Source organism: Rana temporaria, chromosome 7 (genome assembly GCF_905171775.1).
Source record: "Rana temporaria chromosome 7, aRanTem1.1, whole genome shotgun sequence".
Lineage (NCBI taxonomy): Eukaryota > Metazoa > Chordata > Amphibia > Anura > Ranidae > Rana > Rana temporaria.
The window spans coordinates 195,630,256-195,652,172 of NC_053495.1; the positions used below are offsets into that span (position 1 = coordinate 195,630,256).

General features: G+C 45.4%; 1 protein-coding gene across 1 annotated transcript in view; it reads right to left on the reverse strand.

Annotated features, from left to right (window-relative positions):
• Positions 1-5,509: 5,509 nt before the first annotated feature.
• The window catches only part of SGIP1 (SH3GL interacting endocytic adaptor 1), a 222,234-nt gene continuing 205,826 nt past the window's right edge, over positions 5,510-21,917 (reverse strand). The window contains exons 16-21 of the mRNA XM_040361076.1: positions 18,994-19,149; positions 17,327-17,459; positions 17,018-17,220; positions 11,232-11,296; positions 9,150-9,314; positions 5,510-6,170 (exon numbers count right to left, since the gene is read on the reverse strand). Of these exons, the coding sequence (XP_040217010.1) occupies positions 6,148-6,170; positions 9,150-9,314; positions 11,232-11,296; positions 17,018-17,220; positions 17,327-17,459; positions 18,994-19,149 (745 nt within the window). The 3' untranslated portion in view covers positions 5,510-6,147. The remainder of the gene's footprint in view (positions 6,171-9,149; positions 9,315-11,231; positions 11,297-17,017; positions 17,221-17,326; positions 17,460-18,993; positions 19,150-21,917) is intronic.

Below are 21,917 nucleotides of genomic sequence, written 5' to 3' on the forward strand. Positions count from 1 at the left end.
CTATTTAGAAAAAAAAAAGAAAAATCTTTACAACCCCTTTAAGCAATGATTTTACAACTTTAATATGTTGTGTTAAACTTCAATGGTATCTGAATAGTCCCTCTATTTATTTTGCTGAATTTTATGGTTTGTTGGGATATTAATAGGCATGTATAGGCACATTTATTTTAATAGATTGTATAGAGTAGAGAAGGATTAGACCCTGTGCCTAGTTTTTTTTGCTGTCGGTATACCTGCTGTTGGGAAGAGTCACTCTGTTTTATTCATTCTGGTGGCCGTTGTCGCCAAGACAGAAGAAAGGGCAAATCTTACATTTTAGAGGCGTCACGAGAGCAAGGATGGAGGGAAATCTTCAAATGGGAAACATTTTCTGCCGAAACCTAAGTTGGGAATTTTATCAACTTTGGAAATATTTCCACACCTGTTGCACCTTCAAGATGGGAAGTAAAGGGAACTTTTCTCAGCAGGACACAATTTTTTTTTTTTTAAATACATGACAGGGTTTTAACGTTACCCAACTTTATTTAAAACAACTTTTGGCTAGAAATACAAAGGGCCAGATCCACAAAGATCTGCCTAGCTTTAGGAAGGCGTAGCGTATCTCAGATACACTACGCCGCCGTAACTTAGAGCGGAGGTTCCTTATCCAGAAAGAATTTGCGCCGTAAGTTACGGCGGCGTAGTGTAAATGTGTCGGCGTAAGGGCGCGAAATTCAAATGACTAAGATGTGGGCGTGTTTTATGTTAATTCATCTTGACCCCCACGTAAATGACGTTTTTTTTGAACGGCACATGCGCCGTCCGTGGGGGTATCCCAGTGCGCATGCTAGAAATCACGTCGCAAATAGTCAATGCTTTCGACGTGAACGTAATTTACGCAAAGCCCTATTCGCGAACGTTTTACGCAAACGACGGAAAATTCGACGCTGTCCCGACGTCCACACCTAACATTGCGTACACCTCATAGAGGCAGGGGTAACGTTACGCCGAAAAAAGCCTTACGTAAACGACGTAAAAAAATGCACCGGGCGGACGTACGTTTGAGAATCGGCGTATCTAGCTAATTTGCATACTCTACGCAGAAATCAACGGAAGCGCCACCTAGCGGCCAGCGTAAATATGCACCCAAGATCCGACGGCGTACTAAGACGTACGTCAGTCGGATCGAGCCCACATTCAGGCGTATCTTGTTTTGTGGATACAAAACAAAGATACAACGGCGCATCGTAGAACTTACGCGGCGTATCAATAGATACGCCGCCGTAAGTTCTTTGTGGATCTGGCCCAATATGACCCCGTAATGCTGGTTGTTCACATATATGGAGCAGCACAACAGTGGACTTAAAAAGGCCAGCTGTCTCATATACGTGTACAGCTGGTGTCCTATTGTGTTTACTTGGAGCACACTCACTTGGTACTCCCAGTCACTATTTACAATCAGGAACTTGGGATAGGCTCCCTATCATGTGATTACTGTGTCAGCCAAATCAAAGTAAAAAACACATGATGGGGAAATTTGCCGCCCATCATTAAGAACACTTTAAATAGTGGGGTCCCTCCAACTGAAAGGGGTTAAAATCTAAATATACAACGAAAAGACAAACATTTCTGCTCTCAGAATAAGGCCGGTTTCACCCAGGCTTCAGCTTGAATAAGAGCGGTGTGAACAGCAAGCTTTGACAAAGCTTCAGTGAGCTTTGTTGAAGCTTTTAAAGTACCATTCAGCTCCAGCTTGTAAAAGCTGAACACAGATCTTAATGGGAGTGCTGATTGCCACTTTAAAAACAAACTTCAGCACTTCTTAAAGCTTGTTGAAAGCCTGCCAGCAGCTTGCTTAACCACTTGCCTTCCAGGCCAATCTGACATTTCTCTCCTACATGTACAAATCATAATTCAATTCAAATCATATATGTCTTTTTTTAAAGCGGTAGTTCCCCCTCCAAAAAAATGTTACCCTTAGATGGATGCTCATTTTGTCTAGGGGAATCGGCTAGTTGTTTTAAAATCGACGCAGTACTTACCATTGTAGAGAGCGATCTTCTCCGCCGCTTCCGGGTATGGTGTTCAGGACTGGGCGTTCCTTCTTGATTGACAGGCTTCCGACGGTCGCATACATCGCGTCACAACTAGCCGAAAGAAGCCGAACGTTGGCGCGGCTCTATACGGCGCCTGCGCACCGACGTTCGGCTACTTTCGGAAAATCGTGACGCGATAGATGCGACCGTCGGAAGCCTGTCAATCAAATAGGAATACCCATACCCGAACACCATACCCGGAAGCGGAGGAGAAGATCGCTCTCTACAACGGTAAGTACTGCGTCGATTTTAAAACAACTAGCCGATTCCCCTAGACAAAATGAGCCTCAATCTACGGGTAAAATTTTTTTGGAGGGGGAACTACCGCTTTAAGTAGAGACCATAGAGAGATAAAATTGCAGTCATTGCAACTTTTTTTTTTTTTTATCTTCCACAGTATTTGCGCAGCAATTTTTCAAACGTTTTTTTTTTGGGAAAAAAAAAACAGTTTCATGCATTAAAAAAAAAACAAAAAAACAGTAAAGTTAGCCCTTTTTGTTTTTGCATAATGTGACAGACGATGTCACGCCAAGTAAATAAATACCTAACATGTCACGCTTCAAAATTGCACACGCTCGTGCAATAGGGCCAAATTTCAGTACATGAAAATAAATCCCCATAGGCGACCAACGCTTTTTTTTTTTTTTACTGGTTACATGTTCTGCATTGCAGAGGAGGTCTAATGCTAGAATTTGCTCTATTGTTCGCGGCGATTCCTCACATGTGTGATTTGAACACCGTTTTCATATGTGGGCGGGACTTGCGAATACATTCGATTCTGCGTGTGAGCACACGGGGGCAGGGGCACTTTAAATTTTTTTTTTATTTGTTGTTAATTTTACTTTTATTTTGACACTTTTTTTTTATCACTTTTATTCCTATTACAAGGAATGTAAACATCCCTTGTAATAGAAATAAGCATGACAGGTCCTCTTTACAGTGAGATATAGGGGCCAATAAGTCCCCATATCAGCTTTGAAAGCCTGAAAGCAGCGCCATTTTTTTTCTAATGCAGAGGCCGGATGTGACATCATAACTTTGTGCCCGCCCTCCGAACGATCAGAGACTCCGGGGACTATCTGGTCTACCAGAAATCTCTATGGTCAGCATCCGGCGCCAGCAGTTCCCTTCTCCGGTTCACCGATGGCTGCGAGACTGGAGAAGCACCGGAGGGCGGCGGGAGACGTCCCCTCTCGCCGCCCGTACGAACGATCAAGCGGCCCAAACAGCCGCTATGATCGAATGGTGTAGGGCAGTGATGGCGAACCTTGGCACTCCAGATGTTTTGGAACTACATTTCCCATGATGCTCATGCACTCTGCAGTGTAGTTGAGCATCATGGGAAATGTAGTTCCAAAAGATCTGGAGTGCCAAGGTTGGCCATCACTGGTGTAGGGAATCGCTGGCTGAAAAAGAAGATAACTGAATGATGTCTGTAACCGCAGGCATCACTCAGATATCACCGTTCAAAGACAAGGACGTCATATGATGGCCAGCAGGCGGGAAGCAGTTAAAGTGGCAATCAGCACTCCCATTGAGATGTGTGTTCAGCATTTGCAAACTGGAGTTAAATGGTACTCCAAACGTTTCAACAAAGCTTGCTGAAAGCTCTGCAAATGCTTTGTCAAAGCTTGATGCTCACATTGCTCTTATACAAGCCGAGGCCCATGTGAAACAGGCCTTAATGTACCCAAGGTAGGTAGAAAACCTTCCTGACCACCACATGTAAGTAGCACACCTCTATTTGGAGTAAAATGAGTTGGCTTATCATGATTTGCTGCTACTGAAAAGATGGGCAGAAGTACAAGGACCTGAAGGTTTTCTTGGCGAATGGTAAATCATAGCAGCCTGGGAGGGGGGCAGCCAATGAAGGAATCCAACTTGGTCTATTCCTATACACACTCTTCTTCCTATGATTTATTCGGGGACAACTGACATGACTAAAACATAAAGGCCCAGATTCACAACTGAGATACGACGACGTATCTCCAGATACGCCGTTGTATCTCTGCGTTGCGCCGTCGTATCTATGCGACTGATTCTTGGAATCAGTTACGCATAGATATCCATTAGATCCGACAGGCGCAAGTCTCTTACGCCGTCGGATCTAAACTGCATTTTTTTTTGACCGATAGGTGGCACTTCCGTCGAATTCTGCGTTGAGTATGCAAATTAGCTATATACGCGAATTCCCGAACGTACGCGCGGCCGACGCAGCAAAGTTACAACGTTTACGTTAGGCTTTTCCCGGCGTAAAGTTGCCCCTGCTATATGAGGCACAGCCAATGTTAAGTATGACTGTCGTTCCCGCGTCGAAATTTGAAAAAGTTATGTTGTTTGCGCAAGTCGTCCCTGAATGGGGCTAGACGCTATTTACGTTCACGTCGACACCAATGACGTCCTTGCGGCGTACTTTGGAGCAATGCACACTGGGAAATTCCACGGACGGCGCATGCGCCATTTCCCGCAAAAACGTCAATCACGTTGGGTCACAGTAGTTTTGCATAAAACACGCCCCCCTGATCCAAATTTGAATTAGGCGGGCTTACGCCGGTCGATTTACGCTACGCCGCCGAAACTTACGGAGCAAGTGCTTTGAGAATACAGCATTTGCCCGTGTAAGTTGCGGAGGCGTAACGTAAATCAGATACGTTACGCCCGCACAATTTTACATGGCTCTACGTGAATCCGGGCCAAAGTGCCTTAAGGCCTGAACACACGATCAGATATTCCGACAACAATTGTCCGATGGATGCGTTTTGTCAGATAATCCGACTGTCTGTATGCTCAATCGGACAATTTTTGTCGGAATTTCCGACAACAAATGTTGGCTGTTCATGCTCTCAACTTGTCCGACGACAAATGTGTTCCGTCGGATTATCCGAGCGTGTACAATCACGCATGCTCTGAACCAATGCTAACCATCAGACAACATTAGCAGAAGTTGCCCAAAGGATGGCGCTAAAGAGCTGAAAAACAACGTCGTTTTGTGAATGTTGGCTGAAAATGTTCTGCCGTCTGTATGCAGAACAAGTTCACGGACAACGCCCTTTGGACAAAAACCCCACGGATTTGTCCGATGAAAATCCGATCGTGTGTACGAGGCTTTAGATATATCAATGATTTTATTTTTTTAGCAAACCACTTTGCATTCTCATAGATGCCTCTACTGCAGGGATATGCAATTAGCGGACCTCCAGCTGTTGCAAAACTACAAGTCCCATAATGCTTCGGACTCTGGTGTCATGCTTGTGGCTGTCAGAGTCTTGCTATGCCTCATGGGAATTGTAGTTCTGCAACAGCTGGAGGTCCGCTAATTGCATATCCCCGCTCCACTGTATGAGGCTCTATGTGCGCTCTTAGATCTTGTGGCCCACAATGCATTGCTGCTGGTATTATTAATACAGATTTGAATTCATAAAACACAATTGCTGTACCGGCCCCCTTTTTTTTGTATCTGAAAGCTTTATTGATTAATTCACAAACCTTTGCTTTGATTCTCTTTTTTTCTTTCCTGTAGCTACTCCTCTACTGTCATGCAAATGTCATGTCCAAACACTGTTGGTTTGGAGATCGCCGTCATGTGCATAGACAAAGATTCAAAAAGACACTGTTTGAATCAGAGGCACCCCTATAACCACTACGGATATTATAGATTTAGTTCTATATATACACAAAAATCTATCTCCAGAAGCAGTGTGCCATTCAACAGTACTACTAAATGTTTTTTTTTTAGTTTTTTTTATATAACCGTTTAAATTACACCCATTTAATCCATGGTAAAATGCTGATACGAGAGTCTAACTGCCAAAATACAGCCTTACGGAATTAAATACAATTTACAAATACGATAATTACAAGTTTAAAACCATCAACAATATTACACCTAGAAATAAATACTGCAGGGTGGGGCAACACGAAGGTTTTCTGAGGGGAAAAAAAAAACTGATCTGTCTGTCACCGACAGAGCCTCCGGCAGAAGTTCCCCAGGTTCCCAATACGAGTTCATGTTCGTTTAGCTTTGATTTAAAATTCAATCAGGGGATTGTTGCTCCTCGTGGGCGGTCTTCTATTAGGCGTCAGCCAAGTACTTCCCTTCAAGAGACAAAAGATTTTGGTGACTTGGAGAAAAAAGTAGTGACAAGGAAACTAAACAACTATTATGAAAGGCTGGTCATTTCTTACAGCCCAACTCTGGGTTCTCCACCAGAAGACCATTTTGCATTTTTTTTTTCATATACAGTAACCTTGGATTGCGAGCATAATTCATTCCGGAAGCATGCATGGGTGCCCAACCCGTGGCCCTCAAGCTGTTGCAGAACTACAAGCCCCATGATGCATTGCAAGGCTGACAGTTATGTATGACTCCCAAAAGGCAGAGGCGTGATGGGACTTGTAGTTCTGAAACAGCTGGAGGGCCACAGGTTGGGAACCCATGTTTTACTGCATATTTTTTTATCTAGATCAGGGGTGTCAAACTGGCGGCCCTCCAGCTGTTGCAAAACTACAAGTCCCATGAGGCATTGCAAGGCTGACAGTTACAAGCATGACTCTCACAGGCAGAGGCATGATGGGCCTTGTAGTTTCGGAACAGCTGGAGGGCCGCCAGGTTGACACCCCTGATCGGGATGTTTTTAAAGCGGGAGTTCACCCATAAAACAATTTTTTCAAACAATCGCCTTAGATGGATGCTCATTTTGTCTAGGGGAATCGGCTAGTTGTTTTAAAATATGATCCGTACTTACCCGTTTTCGAGATGCATCCTCTCCGTCGCTTCCGGGTATGGGTCTTCGGGAGTGGGCGTTCCTTCTTGATTGACAGCCTTCCGAGAGGCTTCCGACGGTCGCATCCATCGCGTCACTAGTAGCCGAAAGAAGCCGAACGTTGGTGCGGCTCTATACTGCGCCTGCGCACCGACATTCGGCTTCTTTGGGAAAATCGTGATGTGATGGATGCGACCGTCGGAAAGCCTCTCGGAAGACTGTCAATCAAAATAGGAACGCCCAGTTCCGCAGCCCATACCCGGAAGCGGCGGAGAAGATGCATCTCGTAAACGGTAAGTACGGCTCATATTTTAAAACAACTAGCCGATTCCCCTAGACAAAAATGAGCATCCATCTAAGGGGAAAAAGTGTTCTCTATGGGTGAACCCCCGCTTTAAGCAGGTCACATGATGTCCAGGGTCCGGTCTCTTTGGATCGCGCCCTGGTTTCAGAAGTTTTCGTTGATACAGTGAGTGGCGGTAGCCCGACGATAGCAAAATCCAACGATATCTGCATCATTATACTGTGAGTCACACCAATTAGAATGGCTTCATTGCTGCATTGTCAACTTGACATGCGACCTTGAATTCTCAAGTTGCGGCAGTGTGAACCGGGGCCAAGAGTGCCCCCCCACTCTGGATGAAGGAGCACAGGGGGCACCTTAGGACGGAAAAAAATTGCCAGTCTGGGGGGAGGGGATTGTTAGATGGACTAGCAGATTTAGATGCACCAACTAATTGAAGCTGAACGCCAGCTAATACTTTATAAACAATTACAGCTGTTTTTTTCCCCCCATTTTGGATACACGTTTCAGGCCCGGTTCACACTTGTGCGATGCCAGACACTGCATGTAATTCGCAGCGCACTACTGTTCACATTACATGCAATGTCTGTGCGGTGCGATATCAGCCATGCAGATAGTATGGCCGATATCGCACCGCATACGGTCCAAACATGCACAGGACCCGTTTTTTTCTGTTCGGACCAGAATCGGATCGCATGCGTCTTCACACATATGCGATCCCATTCATAGGTGTGCGCAGCCTATTGTATTAGGGTGTGCACTCAAAGCTCCAACACATATGCCTTTGTGACATATTAACCGGCCTCTTCCCCACTCGTCATCCTAAAACAATGGGGGGAGCAGGTCAGCACACAGGGGGACCTGGGCAGCAAAAAGAAAAGGAACCGGGACAAGAGGGGTGGCATACATTGGTACCAATCCCCTGTATTTTTCTCCTGTGGCAGCTGAATATCGGCGAGAGTAAGAGCAGGAGAAGCCTACTTTCAGCTGCTGCAGAAGAAAATACAGATCGGTCCATTCATTTCCACTCCAGCCGCTTATCATGTCCAGGTTCTGGGGGTCGGCAAGTGAGTGAGTGAGTGACTTGTAAAGCGCAACACATACAAACTGAATCGCCTCTGGGCGCAGTAAGGATCGCGGCTTACCCGTCACCTGCCCATGATTGATGGGTTGCCAACTCCAGGATTAGGGTGAGCCCAGGCACACCCCTTGCGCACGCCTATGATCCCATTCATGTCCAAACTGTCAGTTCGCAATTGCAATAGGCGAGCTGAAATGGGGTTGTCGTTAACATATAATGACACTTCCAGCAGTTCGCATATGGCAGCGTAAACTTCCGTGAGTGTCGGTGTGCGATGCGGGAACCCGCAGTGTATTCGCAGTGTTCTCGCATCGCCCCATGGGCCTAGCCACTGGCTGGAAAAAGCGCCCAGAGGCGATTCAGTTTGCATGAGTAGCGCTATACAAGTCATTCATTCATTCAAGAGACAATTCACACTATATGCGGTGACAGACATTTTATCGCATTGAAAAGTAACAGACTTACTGGCCAGATCACCAGATGAAAATAGAAGAAAGCTTAAATTATTTTTTTTATAATTTAGTCATCATTTTTTTTTAAATTGGAAAGCTTCAATATAATAAAGTTTTTTTCACTTTTTTTTCAATATAATAAATGTTTGCATTCGAGTTTATTACCACTTTCAGCCTACAAATAAACACTCCCACTTTGATGCTGAAGTGTCATCAGTTTCAATTGTAATCCTGTGAATGTTTTTTTTTTATTAAAAGTGTTCCAAATAAAGGCTTTCTATGATGGGGTTACTCCATATTATATAGTCACACCTCTCCTTATATTGCTTTGCAATAAACTTAAGGGTGGAAGTATCGATGAGATCCAACACTGTGTGCTGCCACATGTTCAGATCCACGTGACAACCTATTAAATACAGACCACAAATAGACTGCCAAGCATCATCCCTGCTCCCTGCCCATACACTTCCATACCTGCGGCAAACCTCTTTTTAATAAGAGAGAAGCGATATCCTCCTCCGACCAGCTCGATGTCACAGCCGGACAATGTCGACCCTTCGCTAGTGAATTGTAGGACTAATGGAGCCGGTTTACTTGGGCCTTCAGACAGCTGGAATCTTGCGAGCAGTGACCCGACCCCTACAAGAAGGGAAAACAAGAGATCACTACAGCGTTGACATAACTACTCGGATATCCGGTCCGGTCATGTGATCCGGCTCCCATGTGTCAGTTAGCAGCTGCAGGGGAGAGGAGGGAGTGCTGACAACGGATGGCCCATAGGAAGCCTATGGGTGACACCACTGCTCCAGGCTTTACTCTCTCCTCTCCCCTGCAGCCACAGGGGATAACGTGACTGGACCAGAGTGAGCAGAAAGTAAATGAGTATATGCATCTTTTTTTTTTTTACACAGGTAAGTTAATATACACTCACCAGGCACTTTATTAGGTACACCTGTTCAATTGGTAATACAAATAGCTAATCAGCCAATCACCTGGCAGCAACTCAATGCATTTAGGCATCTAGACGTAGTGAAGACAACTTGCTGAAGTTAAAACCGAGCATCAGAATGGGGAAGAAAGGGGATTTAAGTGACTTTGAATATGGCGTGGTTGTTGGTGCCAGACGGGCTGCTTTGAGTATTTAAAAAAACTGCTGATCTACTGGGATTTTCACATTACTGGGTTTAGCAACACTTTAAGAGACTCTAAGTGGCACATATTGTGCTTGTATTGAACTGAGACTATTGATATACTTCAATGTAACAGGTACAATTATTCAATGTATACAAGACATGTAAATATTTAGCCACTTTAGGGCCGACTGCCTGCATTGTACAGCGGACAGGCGGCTCCTACAGGCACAGCGATGTACCTGTACATTGCTGCCTTCTTCCGGGTTCAGGGTGCATGCTCCCCTCCCCCCGAAAATTTGTCAGCAGGTCCCAGCCAATGATTTATGCCCGGGACCTGCTGATCGGCTGTATCCAATCCCAGCCGAGAGCTCTGTGCTGATAAACACAGGGCTCTGTACAGAGGGAACAATCTCTTTGTTTCTCATCTCTGAAGAACAAATAGATTTTTTTTAGTAAAAAGCAACACACATTGACACTTGTTAGACACACGCCTAACCCTTTGAGTATACGGAGATGTTAACCCCTTCCCAGCCATTAGTACAGGGACAGCGTATAGTATCACTGATCACTGTATTAGTATCACTGATGATGTCAGTGTAAGTTAGTTCCCATCCAGTGTCAGTGAGTGTCAGACTGCCCACCGCACTATAACAGTGGTTTCTCAGCTCAGTGATTGCAGTATTGTAGTGTGTCTCTCCCCAAGGTAATACTTAAAATCTGCCCTGTTAGAGGGTCCTGAGGACAGGAATTGAGTACCACTGCACTATAAGTTGCTAATCACCACCAGTACTAGTATAAAAATAATATATATATATAAAAAAAAAGAAATTCCAGTATCTATACCATAGTTTGTAGGCGCTATAACTTTCACACAAACCAATGGTTAAAGTGGAGGTTCACCCGGAAATAAGATTTTTTTAACATTAGATTGAGGCTCATTTTGTCTAGGGGAATCGGGTAGTTTTTTTTAAATCGAAGCTGTACTTACCGTTTTAGAGATGCATCTTCTCCGCCGCTTCCGGGTATGGGCTGCGGGACTGGGCGTTCCTATTTTGATTGACAGTCTTCCGACGGTCGCATCCATCGCGGCACGATTTTTCGAAACTAGCCGAACGTCGGTGCGCAGGCGCAGTATAGAGCCGCACCGACGTTCGGCTTCTTTCGGCTACTCGTGACGCGATGGATGCGACCGTCGGAAGCCTGTCAATCAAAATAGGAACGCCCAGTCCCGAAGACCCATACCCGGAAGCGGCGGAGAAGATCGCTCTCTAAAACGGTAAGTACTGCTTCGATTTTAAAACAACTAGCCGATTCCCCTTCACAAAATGAGCATCAATCTAAGGGTAAAATTTGTTTTATGGGTGAACTCCCGCTTTAATATACATTTATCCTGGCTGGAGAACAGGCAACACTTGCAATTTACCTCCATTTTCAGATTTCTGTGAAATATCTGGAATTTTCCATAATATCCTCTGTTGTTCAGCACTCCTGGAAGACAAAACAAGCAAACTCAACTGATATAAGGAGACAAGTTCCACCAGTCGTGAACTGTTTTAAAAGACATAATCTGAGCTGGATGAAGCCCAAGAGATGGATAATGAAGGCGCCTAGGAGATCGAGGCCTGACTGAGTCTGCTGTATTAAATCCAGCACAAGCTTTTATCGAAGTTTAAATAGTTTGCATGAACCAAGCTGGTCCAAAAGAACTATTTACCCTCACTAACAGCTACATCGGCTGTGTGGGCTTTCTAAACTGTATGTAGCCTAGAGCTGCACGATTAATCACAAAAAGATCGCAATCTCGATTCACCCCCCGCACGAACTCCAGGCTGGATTACCCGCGATTTTCGAGTGCGGCCATAAAGTCCTAGCCTAGCTCCGGAGCGGTGGCCATCTTGGTATCTCCTGATACGCCGTCGTATATCTGCGCCTGATTCAGAGAATCAGTTACGCATAGATATCCCTAAGATCCGACTGGTGTAAGTGTCTTACACCGTCGTATCTTAGGCTGCATAATCACGCTGGCCGCTAGGTGGCGCTTCCGTATAGTTAAGCGAGGAATATGCTAATTTGGTATTTACGCCGATTCAGAAACGTACGTCCCGCCGGGTCGTTTACGTTAGGCTTTTTTTGGCGTATAGTTACCCCAGCTATATGAGGCGTAGCTAATGTTAAGTATGGCCGTCGTTGCCGCGCTGAGTTTTGAAAATTTTACGTCGTTTTGCGTAAGTCGTTCGCGAATAGGGCTGGACGTCATTTACGTTCACGTCGAATCCAATACGTCCTTGCGGCGTACTTTGGCGCAATGCACACTGGGATATTGCACCCAACGCAGGGTCAAGTAAAATTTAAATACAACACGCCCCCAACAACCCCATTTGAATTAGGCGGCCTTACGCCGCAACACATACGTTACGCTGCCGTAACTAAGGGCGCAAGTTCTTTCTGAATACAGAACTTGCGCCCAAAGTTACAGCGGCTTAACGAATCGGAGATACGTTACACTGGAAGAAAGATGCGCTCATCTTTCTGAATTCGGCCCTGTATATGTAAATCTGACAAACTGTTCACATGTTAAATTTTAAAAGCAGCAGCAAACCTTACATGCTTGCTAATGTGACAGAACATCTCTGATTTTCCCATTTAGTTAAATGTGAAAATCAGGTGTTCTTTCACATTAGCAAGCATGTAAGGTCAGCAGGTTTGCTGCGGCTTTTAAAATTTAACATGTAAACAGTCCGTCAGATTTACATATTCTGTATTTAAGCACATAAGCTCCATTTTGTGTTGAAAATAACTTTAAATACATTTTTGAGAATCGTGATCTTCATTTCATGCAAAAGAATTACGATTCTCATTTTCCCCAGAATCGTGCAGCTCTAATGTAGCCTCAGCTATGTACAGTACAAAGCAGTGTTCCGGCAGTAGGATGGGAACATTCCGTCTCGCTAAACGAAAACAAAGTTGGGCTGAGCACTGCTCAACCATTTATAGGGCGCTTTGTCATCTGGAGAAGCAGGATGACGTCACAATCTCCGCCTTAGCCAATCTAGAATACAGAGTGTATACTGTATGTAGCGGAGGCTACAAATTTTATACAGTGCATACAGACGCTGCATCTGTTATTTAACGCGGAAGTAGAGTCCGCCATATTTTTTTTTCCCAGGCCCCCCAGGTGGGTTAAGCCATAATGTACTAGTATGCACAGCATATATTAGTATATTATGGCAGGCTTAACTGTCATATGGTTTCCTCCCAGCACAGTGCTGGGACCGATTCGACGGGCCCCCGGAGCTTCCATCTTCGCCCGGTCTTCCTTCCAGGTCCCGTGCCTTCGGCCACGATTGACGCCACTCCAGCGCATGCGCACAGGAGTAACATCTTTGCGGCACGAATCGCAGGGCGATCGGGGCTGTAAATGTATGCTGGGCTGCGCATGTGGGGCTCAGTGAACATGACAACCGACAGGCAGAAGGATGCATTTATGGAAGAAGAGACCAATAGGGTCTCTTCTGTCATAAATACCCTGCCTGTCAGAAGATTTTAATTACAAAGAGTTTACTTCCTATTTAAGAGAGAGAAGTATGGGTTTGGACCCCCCCCCCCCTCCCCAATTCATACTTACCTAGGTGGATGCAGTATGGGTCCAATGATATCTGTCCCCCAGCACCCCTACATTAAAAACTGAACGATCGAACAACGTCAATCACTCGTTTTTTCAGAGCTCAGTGAGCAGAGAGCTGTAGACCAGGGATGGACTGGCCATTGGGACTACAGGGAGTTTCCCGGTGGGCCGATGGCTCAGTGGGCCGGCTTCAGTGACAGTGGACTGCCGCCCCCCTCCGCTCCTCTGTCTCTCCCTTCCCACAGCGCTCATCTCCTCTCCCTCCCCGCAGCGCTCACCTGGGGGGGAACAAAGAAGCAGGGGGAGGACCAGAGGAGCAGGGACGACGACGACAGAGGAGCATGGGGGGAGGGGACAGACCGCTGACTCAACAGCTATGGCCTGGGAGTTTCTCACTTCTGCCTAATCTTTTCCCATAAGGGGGGGCACCAAACTTATTCTTTGCCCCGGGTGAAATAATGTCTAGCTTCCCCACTGGTACTGCCTATAAGACTACCAGTACCAGCCATTTTACTCTAATAAAGTAAAACGGCGAGTGGTTAGTGAAGGGGGAGAGGGGGCTTGGGTGGCCGGGGGGGGGGTGCGGGAGTTGTCCGGCCACCGTGGGAGAGACCTGTCAAAATGGGCCAGTCTGGATAAAGTCCAGGGCCAAATTTTTGTCCCAGTCCAGCCCTGCTGTAGACTGTCAGTCACAACTCTCTGCTCATCTCCCTCCGTACTCAGAGCGCTGGGCTGTGGAGGGAGTGGAGCGGCAGTCTCAGGCTTTCAGCGGTTTACTGAGAGGCTGAGACGGCATCAGTCCAGGCACCTGGCGGATCCAGACTTTGTCGCAATGACACGGTGCCCTGGACTGATATGTGTGACATGACTGAAGTCCGCTCTCTGCTGAAAACAGGTCACAGGAGTGCAAAACTAATTGCCAGTAATCCAAAGGAGAAGCCCAGCCAAGCAAGCTTTGCCTGAACTTCTCCTTTAGGGTGATAGTTTGTTTGCACCAGCTTGGTCCAAACAAACCAAAATTAAACTTTACTAAAAGCTGGAGTTCTACTTTAAAACAAAAAAAAATTACAGGTACAAAGCGCAGAAAAATCCAGTATTTAAAAATGCTTATTTTAAAACTATCTTTGAGCCCTGGGTGCGATATGACATGTCGAATCGGCAGCATTTTCCGGCAATGGCACCATTCTAATCTGTGGCGCTGCACGGATTTTCTTGCGATTTCGGCCCGTGATTTACATTGACATCTGTGCATAAACCTGCACAGATGTCTCTGTAATCGCGGCCAAAATCGGGACTGACAGGCGGGACACGGCTTCACTCTCGCAGCCCAGTGTGAACCTAAATTATTTATTTATTTAGTGCATCTGAACTTGCTAGAAAATCTGAAGATTCCAGGAATCATATCCTCGGAACAGGCCCTTCCTCCCTACATGTCATAGCCCTTTCCTGTTCTGGAAGTGTCAACGCTGGCCCAGCTCCTCCACCCCCTCCCTACACAACCATTTATGTAGCTGCCAGGGAAGACATTAAGTCCCCATGTACACAGGACACTGCCAAACATACGTTCAGAGGCAGTTGGACGCTTTTTTCAACTACCCCTGAACTCATTCAATGTTATCCTATGTGACTGTGTACACAGTCTCGTCTATTGCCGTTTTTAGGCAGTTGCGTTTTAACAGCGTTTTCTTTGAAAGCAAAAAAATGGGTTCAGATGCCGAAGATTTCCACATTTCAGGCGCCGAACTCGTTTTTGGCCATTTAAAAAAAATGCTTCTAAAACGCGAACTCGGCGAAACGCGGCAAAACAGACATTTTAAACGTGGGTTACTATCTGTTAAATCGTTCAGGAGCAGTTGTAAAAACGTCCCGTGTACATGAATCCTTCAAGTGGTTGTAAACCCACTTTTTTTACTTTTGCCTACAGGTAAATCTATAATAAGGCTCACCTGTAGGTATAAAGAATATCTCCTAAACCTCTACGGTTTAGGAGATATTCCCCTCGCAATGCGCCGCTGATTGCAGCGGCGCATGCGCAGGGGGGATCCTCGGCTGAAGGGCCGGCCTGCGCGCATGCGCGGGAGTGACGTCATCGCCGCTCCAGCCAATCACAGCTCTTGAGCGGCGATACCCGGAAGACACGCTCGGCTCGGCGTGGACCAGGTAAGTTCCCTACCTCGTTCCGAGGTAAGTATTTCATAATGAGCTAATATGCGGTGCATACTAAGCTCATTATGGCTTTTGCCTTGCAGGTTAAAAAAATAAAAATAAAATGTTAATGCGGGTTTACAACCGCTTTAAGAAAATACTATAGCAGGGCACGAAATTTCAAGTCCTGAGCCACTAGCCAGGCCTTAAGAGTTACTAGCTACCACTTGCCCCATCCCTAAGTCCGCCCCTAAACACACCTTCGTAAGTTAGCTCATAAAAATTACACCGTTAATAATTTTTGGAACTTAATTCTGCATAAAACATTTAACAACAACTTTAACAATATTAACATAAAGCATATCAGTACCAATCAGTGCAGCCTTTGCTGTGCCTGTAAATGCAGCCCGTGGGTCTGTGTTCGCCAGCACTGTTACAAGGTCCTGCCCCCCTCGACCGGCTGGTGTGATGGGCGGAACACTGATTCAAACAGTGTTCCATCTACTATCACACGAGCCAGTCTAGGGGGGCAGTACCTTGTAACAGTTCCGACAAACACAGACCCAGCTCCGTGACACACAGCAGGAGACGCCTGTCATATGTGATGCACAAGAGGATGAGGAGAGAGGGAGTGGAGCGCTGCAGCCTCAACTCAGCGCGGCCCCAAGGCAGTCCGGCCCTGCCGCTCTGTGTCCTACAGCTGACAGTTTCCTGGCTTGGGACCCCCCTCTGGCCGTTCTGATAGCTGCACTGCTTTTGCCAGAAGCGATCAGCCAGGAAACTCAGCCTGGTTCGCCCCTGCTCTTCACTCGCCCTGCACTAAATTCCACTCGCAAAATGCGAGCAGGCAAGTGGAGTTTTTGAGGGCTACTATAGTGTGTCATAGGGGTGCAACGGATCGTCACCGATCCATGATCCGAACGGGTCACCCCGTTCGGATCGGCACACTACGCGATCCGCGGAGTGCTCCGGAGCCTCGGCCATAGGAAAGTCCCCGGCTTAGGCCTAGCTCCGGAGCGGCGGCCATCTTGCTCCACCCCCGTGTACTTGTCAGAGCACAGCGTGACACGCCTCCCCGCCTCAGCACGCTCACTACAGACCCGGAACTGCCTGCAGACATGTGGAGACAGCGTCGGTGAGCTCTACACCTGCAGGTAGGAGCTACACCATCACCTGGGGAGCATGACTCCTGATCCGAGGATCGATCCGATCCGTGATTTTTGTTGATCCGTTGCACCCCTAGTGTGTCACTTGGGTGACAACTATGAATCTGCTGGCATCATATCCAGGATAGTGGCACCAGAAGGTCTCAGGGCTTTTGTATATTTAACAAGGTAAATAACATGTAATATATGAACAATGTACATATCTTATAGGAAAGTTTTTATTGAAATGAATGTAGCAACAGAGTTTCAAGAGGACTATGTAGTGTCACTTACCAGGCAGCAGGAGGCAGTACAGCCTGGAGCTTTGTTACTCCTCCATCTATAGGGATGACAAACTGGACATTGTTTAATGCTACAGGGGTGGTCATGGCCTCAGGGTTGTACATGTAATCTATCCGGAGGTCTGTGCTGGTGGGGTCACACCTCCAGTTTACAGCGAGGTTCAGAGGAGTGGACTGAAGGCCCTGGGAGGATACCTGGCAAGACATGAAAGACAAATTCCGCTATCTTACAAATGTCTAAGATGGTCAGTTATTCAGGGATGTGCGTTATTATAGGATATTCAATCGCCGAGTCCATTACCTGATATTTCAGCATGTCTACATTGTAATAGGTGGCTTGCGGTTTTTGCTCCGATACTTTCTTCAGATGGGTCATTAGGTTTGGCATGTTTACCCAGAATTCCTTTGCATTCGGAGTTGCCTGTGTGTTGTCGCTGAGTTGTAAAATAAGACGGATAATATTAGTCACCCCTCCTGTTTTTATTTCACATAACAGCCTGTTCCTGTACAGCCAAATTTGTAGGATAATATGTTACAGCACTGAGATCTGCTGGCTGGGAGACACACACTGTTCTCTTCGCTACGGACAGATCTAATTAAAACAGAATTATATAGTCTGCTCCTATCACCATCAATGTGTCCTTTTAAAAAAAAAAAAAGAAAAAAAGAAAGAGGGGGATCAAAAAGGAAAGAATAGAAAAGCGCCTCTAGGTGTAGTATTTAATGTGGTACTAAAGGTTCACGTTTAAAAAAATAAAAACAACAAACATGTCATACTAACCTCCACTGTGCAGTTAGTTTTGCACGGAGTGACCCCGATCCTCCTCTTCTGGGGTCCCACGATGGCTCCTCCCTGCAATACCTAACCCCCTCTGGGAAGCTCTCTGCCAAGGGGGTTACCTTGCGGGCTCACTCCTGTGTCATACAGTCGGCATCCATACCCGCAGAGAGTAGGACTCGAACATCGCCCCCCCCGGCGACCGTGTCATTGGATTTGATTGACAGCAGTGGGAGCCAATGGCTGCGCTGCTATCAATCTATTCCGAGAGGCCGCGGGGAGAACTACTTGAGATCGCGCCCATGGAAATTTTCGGGCTTGGGTAAGTAAAACGGGGAAGCGGACAGTGCAAGGTGTTTTTTCACCTTAATGCATAGGATGTTTTAAAAAAATGTCATTAGTCCTTTACGAAATTTTTTATTTTTTTTAGATGCCTTTAAAGTGTTGTTGCTAGGCAGAATAGTTAATCTTCCCTCTTCCTGCACCTAGGTGCTTAAGCTTCCTAACCTACACCGCACAGACTCCTGGGAATGTAGTGGGTGTAACTTACCAGGAGTCTGTGCACTCCCCAGTCTCAAAGAATCATGTGACTTGGACAGCACAGGTGCTGAAACCTGATCGGACACTGCTTGTGCAACACTGAGCATGTGCGAGATCTGCAAGGCTGAAATCCAGGAAGTCATACAGTCTGGCTTCATGATGCCCACACTTAAGATGGCCCCAGTCAATTTCTATTTTATAAAGTGTCCAAATGCCATAACAACCTAACAAAACGGACCTTAGTTTACAGACTAACTTTACTAGAATACATTAAGCTTGTGTATTACAGGGGTATTTATATTTAAAAAGTGAAATTGTGGCCGGAACTCCGCTTTAAGTGTGACAAACATGCAAAAAAAATTAAAAATTTAACGAAAAAGGGGAAAAAATAAAAAAATCACAACATTGTCAGCGTGAAGGTGTTAAAACATTTTTTCCACTTGAGCACAGTGGACTATTTTATAGATTTTTGCAATTTTTTTTCTCTACATGTTGTTAAGAGCGCTACTCGTGATTTGAGCACTATATTGTTTGATTCATTTACATTTGTAATATCTTACAGTTTCGTTCTTGGGTTTAGATACACTTTAATAATAATCAAGGTCGGTTCTCACATTCGGGTTTCATTACATAAAAGGTAGGGTACTGACCAGCACAAGAGCTGTGGGTTTGGCAACACGTGTTCTAATCGGCTGTAGTTGGTAATCCGGAATGTCAGGGGCACAGGCGTCGGATTGTTTGAGAAATGCCGGGTGATACCAGCCGGGAAGGACAAAACCATTTCACCAGTGATTTTCACTATACATCTAGGAGAAACAACACATTGTAATTACTGAGAATCCAAGTGCTATTAACTCTGTCTGTAATAAATACAAAAGAGGAACATAACATTCTGTACATTTCATGTCCAACTCACCTAAACTATAAGTGAACAACCAATTTCAATCTGCAGTAGAATTCTAACCGAGCAACTAAATACAAAAGCTGAAAAACCTTGCAAAATACTTATTTTTGTAGCCAATTTTGTGATTTACACACCTGGACATATTACATAGGCTGCTGCAAACTATGGGGCCGTGCACGCGAGCCGAAAAATCAGACGACAAATACCGCTTTCAAAGAGATCGTACGATAATCTGAGCGTTCGTACACAGCTTTTGAGAAAGGGACAAACACAAAAACTTTTCTTGTATGATACCAGATCATACAACTTTCGTTTAACCACTTAAGGACCAGGCCTATTTTTCAAACTTGTTGTTTACAAGTCAAAATAATATATTTTTTTGCTATAAAATAGCTTAGAACATTATAATATATATATGTACAGACCAAAAGTTTGGACACCTTCTCATTCAAAGAGTTTTCTTTATTTTCATGACTATGAAAATTGTAGATTCACACTGAAGGCATCAAAACTAAATATAAAAATAAAATATATTTCATATTCTAGGTTCTTCAAAGTAGCCACCTTTTGCTTTGATTACTGCTTGGCACACTCTTGGCATTCTCTTGATGAGCTTCAAGAGGTAGTCACCTGGCGCAGCACCCCATCACTCTCCTTCTTGGTCAAATAGCCCTTCCCCCGCCTGGAGGTGTGTTTGGGGTCATTGTCCTGTTGAAAAATAAATGATGGTCCAACTAAACGCAAACCGGATGGAATAGCATGCCGCTGCAAGATGCTGTGGTAGCCATGTAGAGTCCATCCGTTCACCTTTTCTGCGTCGCACAAAGACACGGGGGTTGGAACCAAAGATCTCAAGTTTGGACTCATCAGACCAAAGCACAGATTTCCACTGGTCTAATGTCCATCCCTTGTGTTCTTTATCCCAAACAAGTCTCTTGTGCTTGTTGCCTTTCTTTAGCAGTGGTTTCCTAGCAGATATTCTACCATGAAGGCCTGATTCCCACAGTCTCCTCTTACCAGTTCTAGAGATGTGTCTGCTGCAAAAGGTGGAAGAACCTAGAATATGAAATATATTTTCAGTTGTTTCACACTTTTTTGTTATGTATAATTCCACATGTGTTACTTCATAGTTTTGATGCCTTCGGTGTGAATCTACAATTTTCATAGTCATGAAAATAAAGAAAACTCTTTGAATGAGAAGGTGTGTCCAAACTTTTGGTCTGTACTGTATATATATATTTTTTTTTTCAAACACCCTAGAGAAGAAAATGGCAGTCGTTGCAATACTTTATGTCACACCGTATTTGTGCAGCGGTCTTTCAAAAACAATAATACAAAAAAAAAAATATGTAATTAAAAAATAAGAATGTAATTAAAAAATAACAAAACAGTAAAGTTAGCCCAATTTTACGTACAAGAATTTTGGTAACTTTAATGACCTCTTCAGTTTCAACATGCGAATAGCACGATTGGTCGTCCAATTTTTGGATTGTGTGTACAGGGTATGACTGCACTATGCAGCTTTTTGTGTCACCCGTCTGCTACTTTGAGAGAGCGACATCACACTGATGGGGGATCTCCCTGTGCTCCCCTTCTTCTGTAACTGGTCTGAACACTCTCTCTTCAGTTCCCATTGCCTGAAAACACATAGCTGCAATTCTCTGCAATTGTATAGAACAGAGTTCTCCAAACTATTCAGTATATAGGGTCACATCATACGTTTTTACAAATTTGTGCGGTCCAAAAAAAAAAACAAGTTAAAAAATGAAAGTGGTTGTAAAGGTTCCCGTTTAAAAAATAAAAATAAATAACAAACATGTCATACTTACCTCCACTGTGCAGTTCGTTTTACACAGAGTGGCCCCGATCGTCCTCTTCTGCGGTCCCCTGGCGGCTCTCTCTGCCCCGCAATAGATAACCCCTTCTGGGAAGCTCTCTCCCGAAGGGGGGTTACCTTGGGGGCACGCTCCCGTGTCATACACTTGGCGTCCATAGCCGCCGAGTGTATGACTCGGCCCCGCCCTGGGTCATTGGATTGCGGTAGATTGACAGCAGCGGGAGCCAATGGCTGCGCTGCTATAAATCTATCCAATGAAGAGCCGAGAAGCCGTGGCGAGAGCAGAGAGATCCCCCGCTGAGTAAGCGGAGGTGCTTGTGTAAAAGGGGCCCAAGAGTTCCTTGAGCAGTGAACAGATTGATCTTCCACCTACCCTGACTACCAATGTCACTTCTACATTGACCACTATTGTACACAACAAGAAAGTCAAACAATTTAGTGTCTTGGCCACTAGCGGTAAAGGAAAAAATAAATAAAATAAACACCTTATACTTATCAGCTCTGTGCAATGGTTTTGCACCAAGCGGTCCCAATCCTCCTCTTCTGGGGTGCCCCACCGGCGCTCTTGGGTTTCCTCCTTGCTGAGTGCCCCCACAACAGGCTGGTTGCTATGGGGGCACTCGTGCATGTATGCTCTTAAGGTCCACAGTGTGTCCATTGACACACAGAATAGTGCTCAGCCCCGCCCCCTGCCCACTGGCTGTGATTGACAGCCAATGGCTCCCGCTGCTGTGTCTGAGCCAATAAGAAGGGAGAGAGCAGCTGTTCTCCTGCACACCACTGGATTGAGATTGGGCTCATGTATTGAGGGGGGGCTTGGGGGGTCAGGGGGC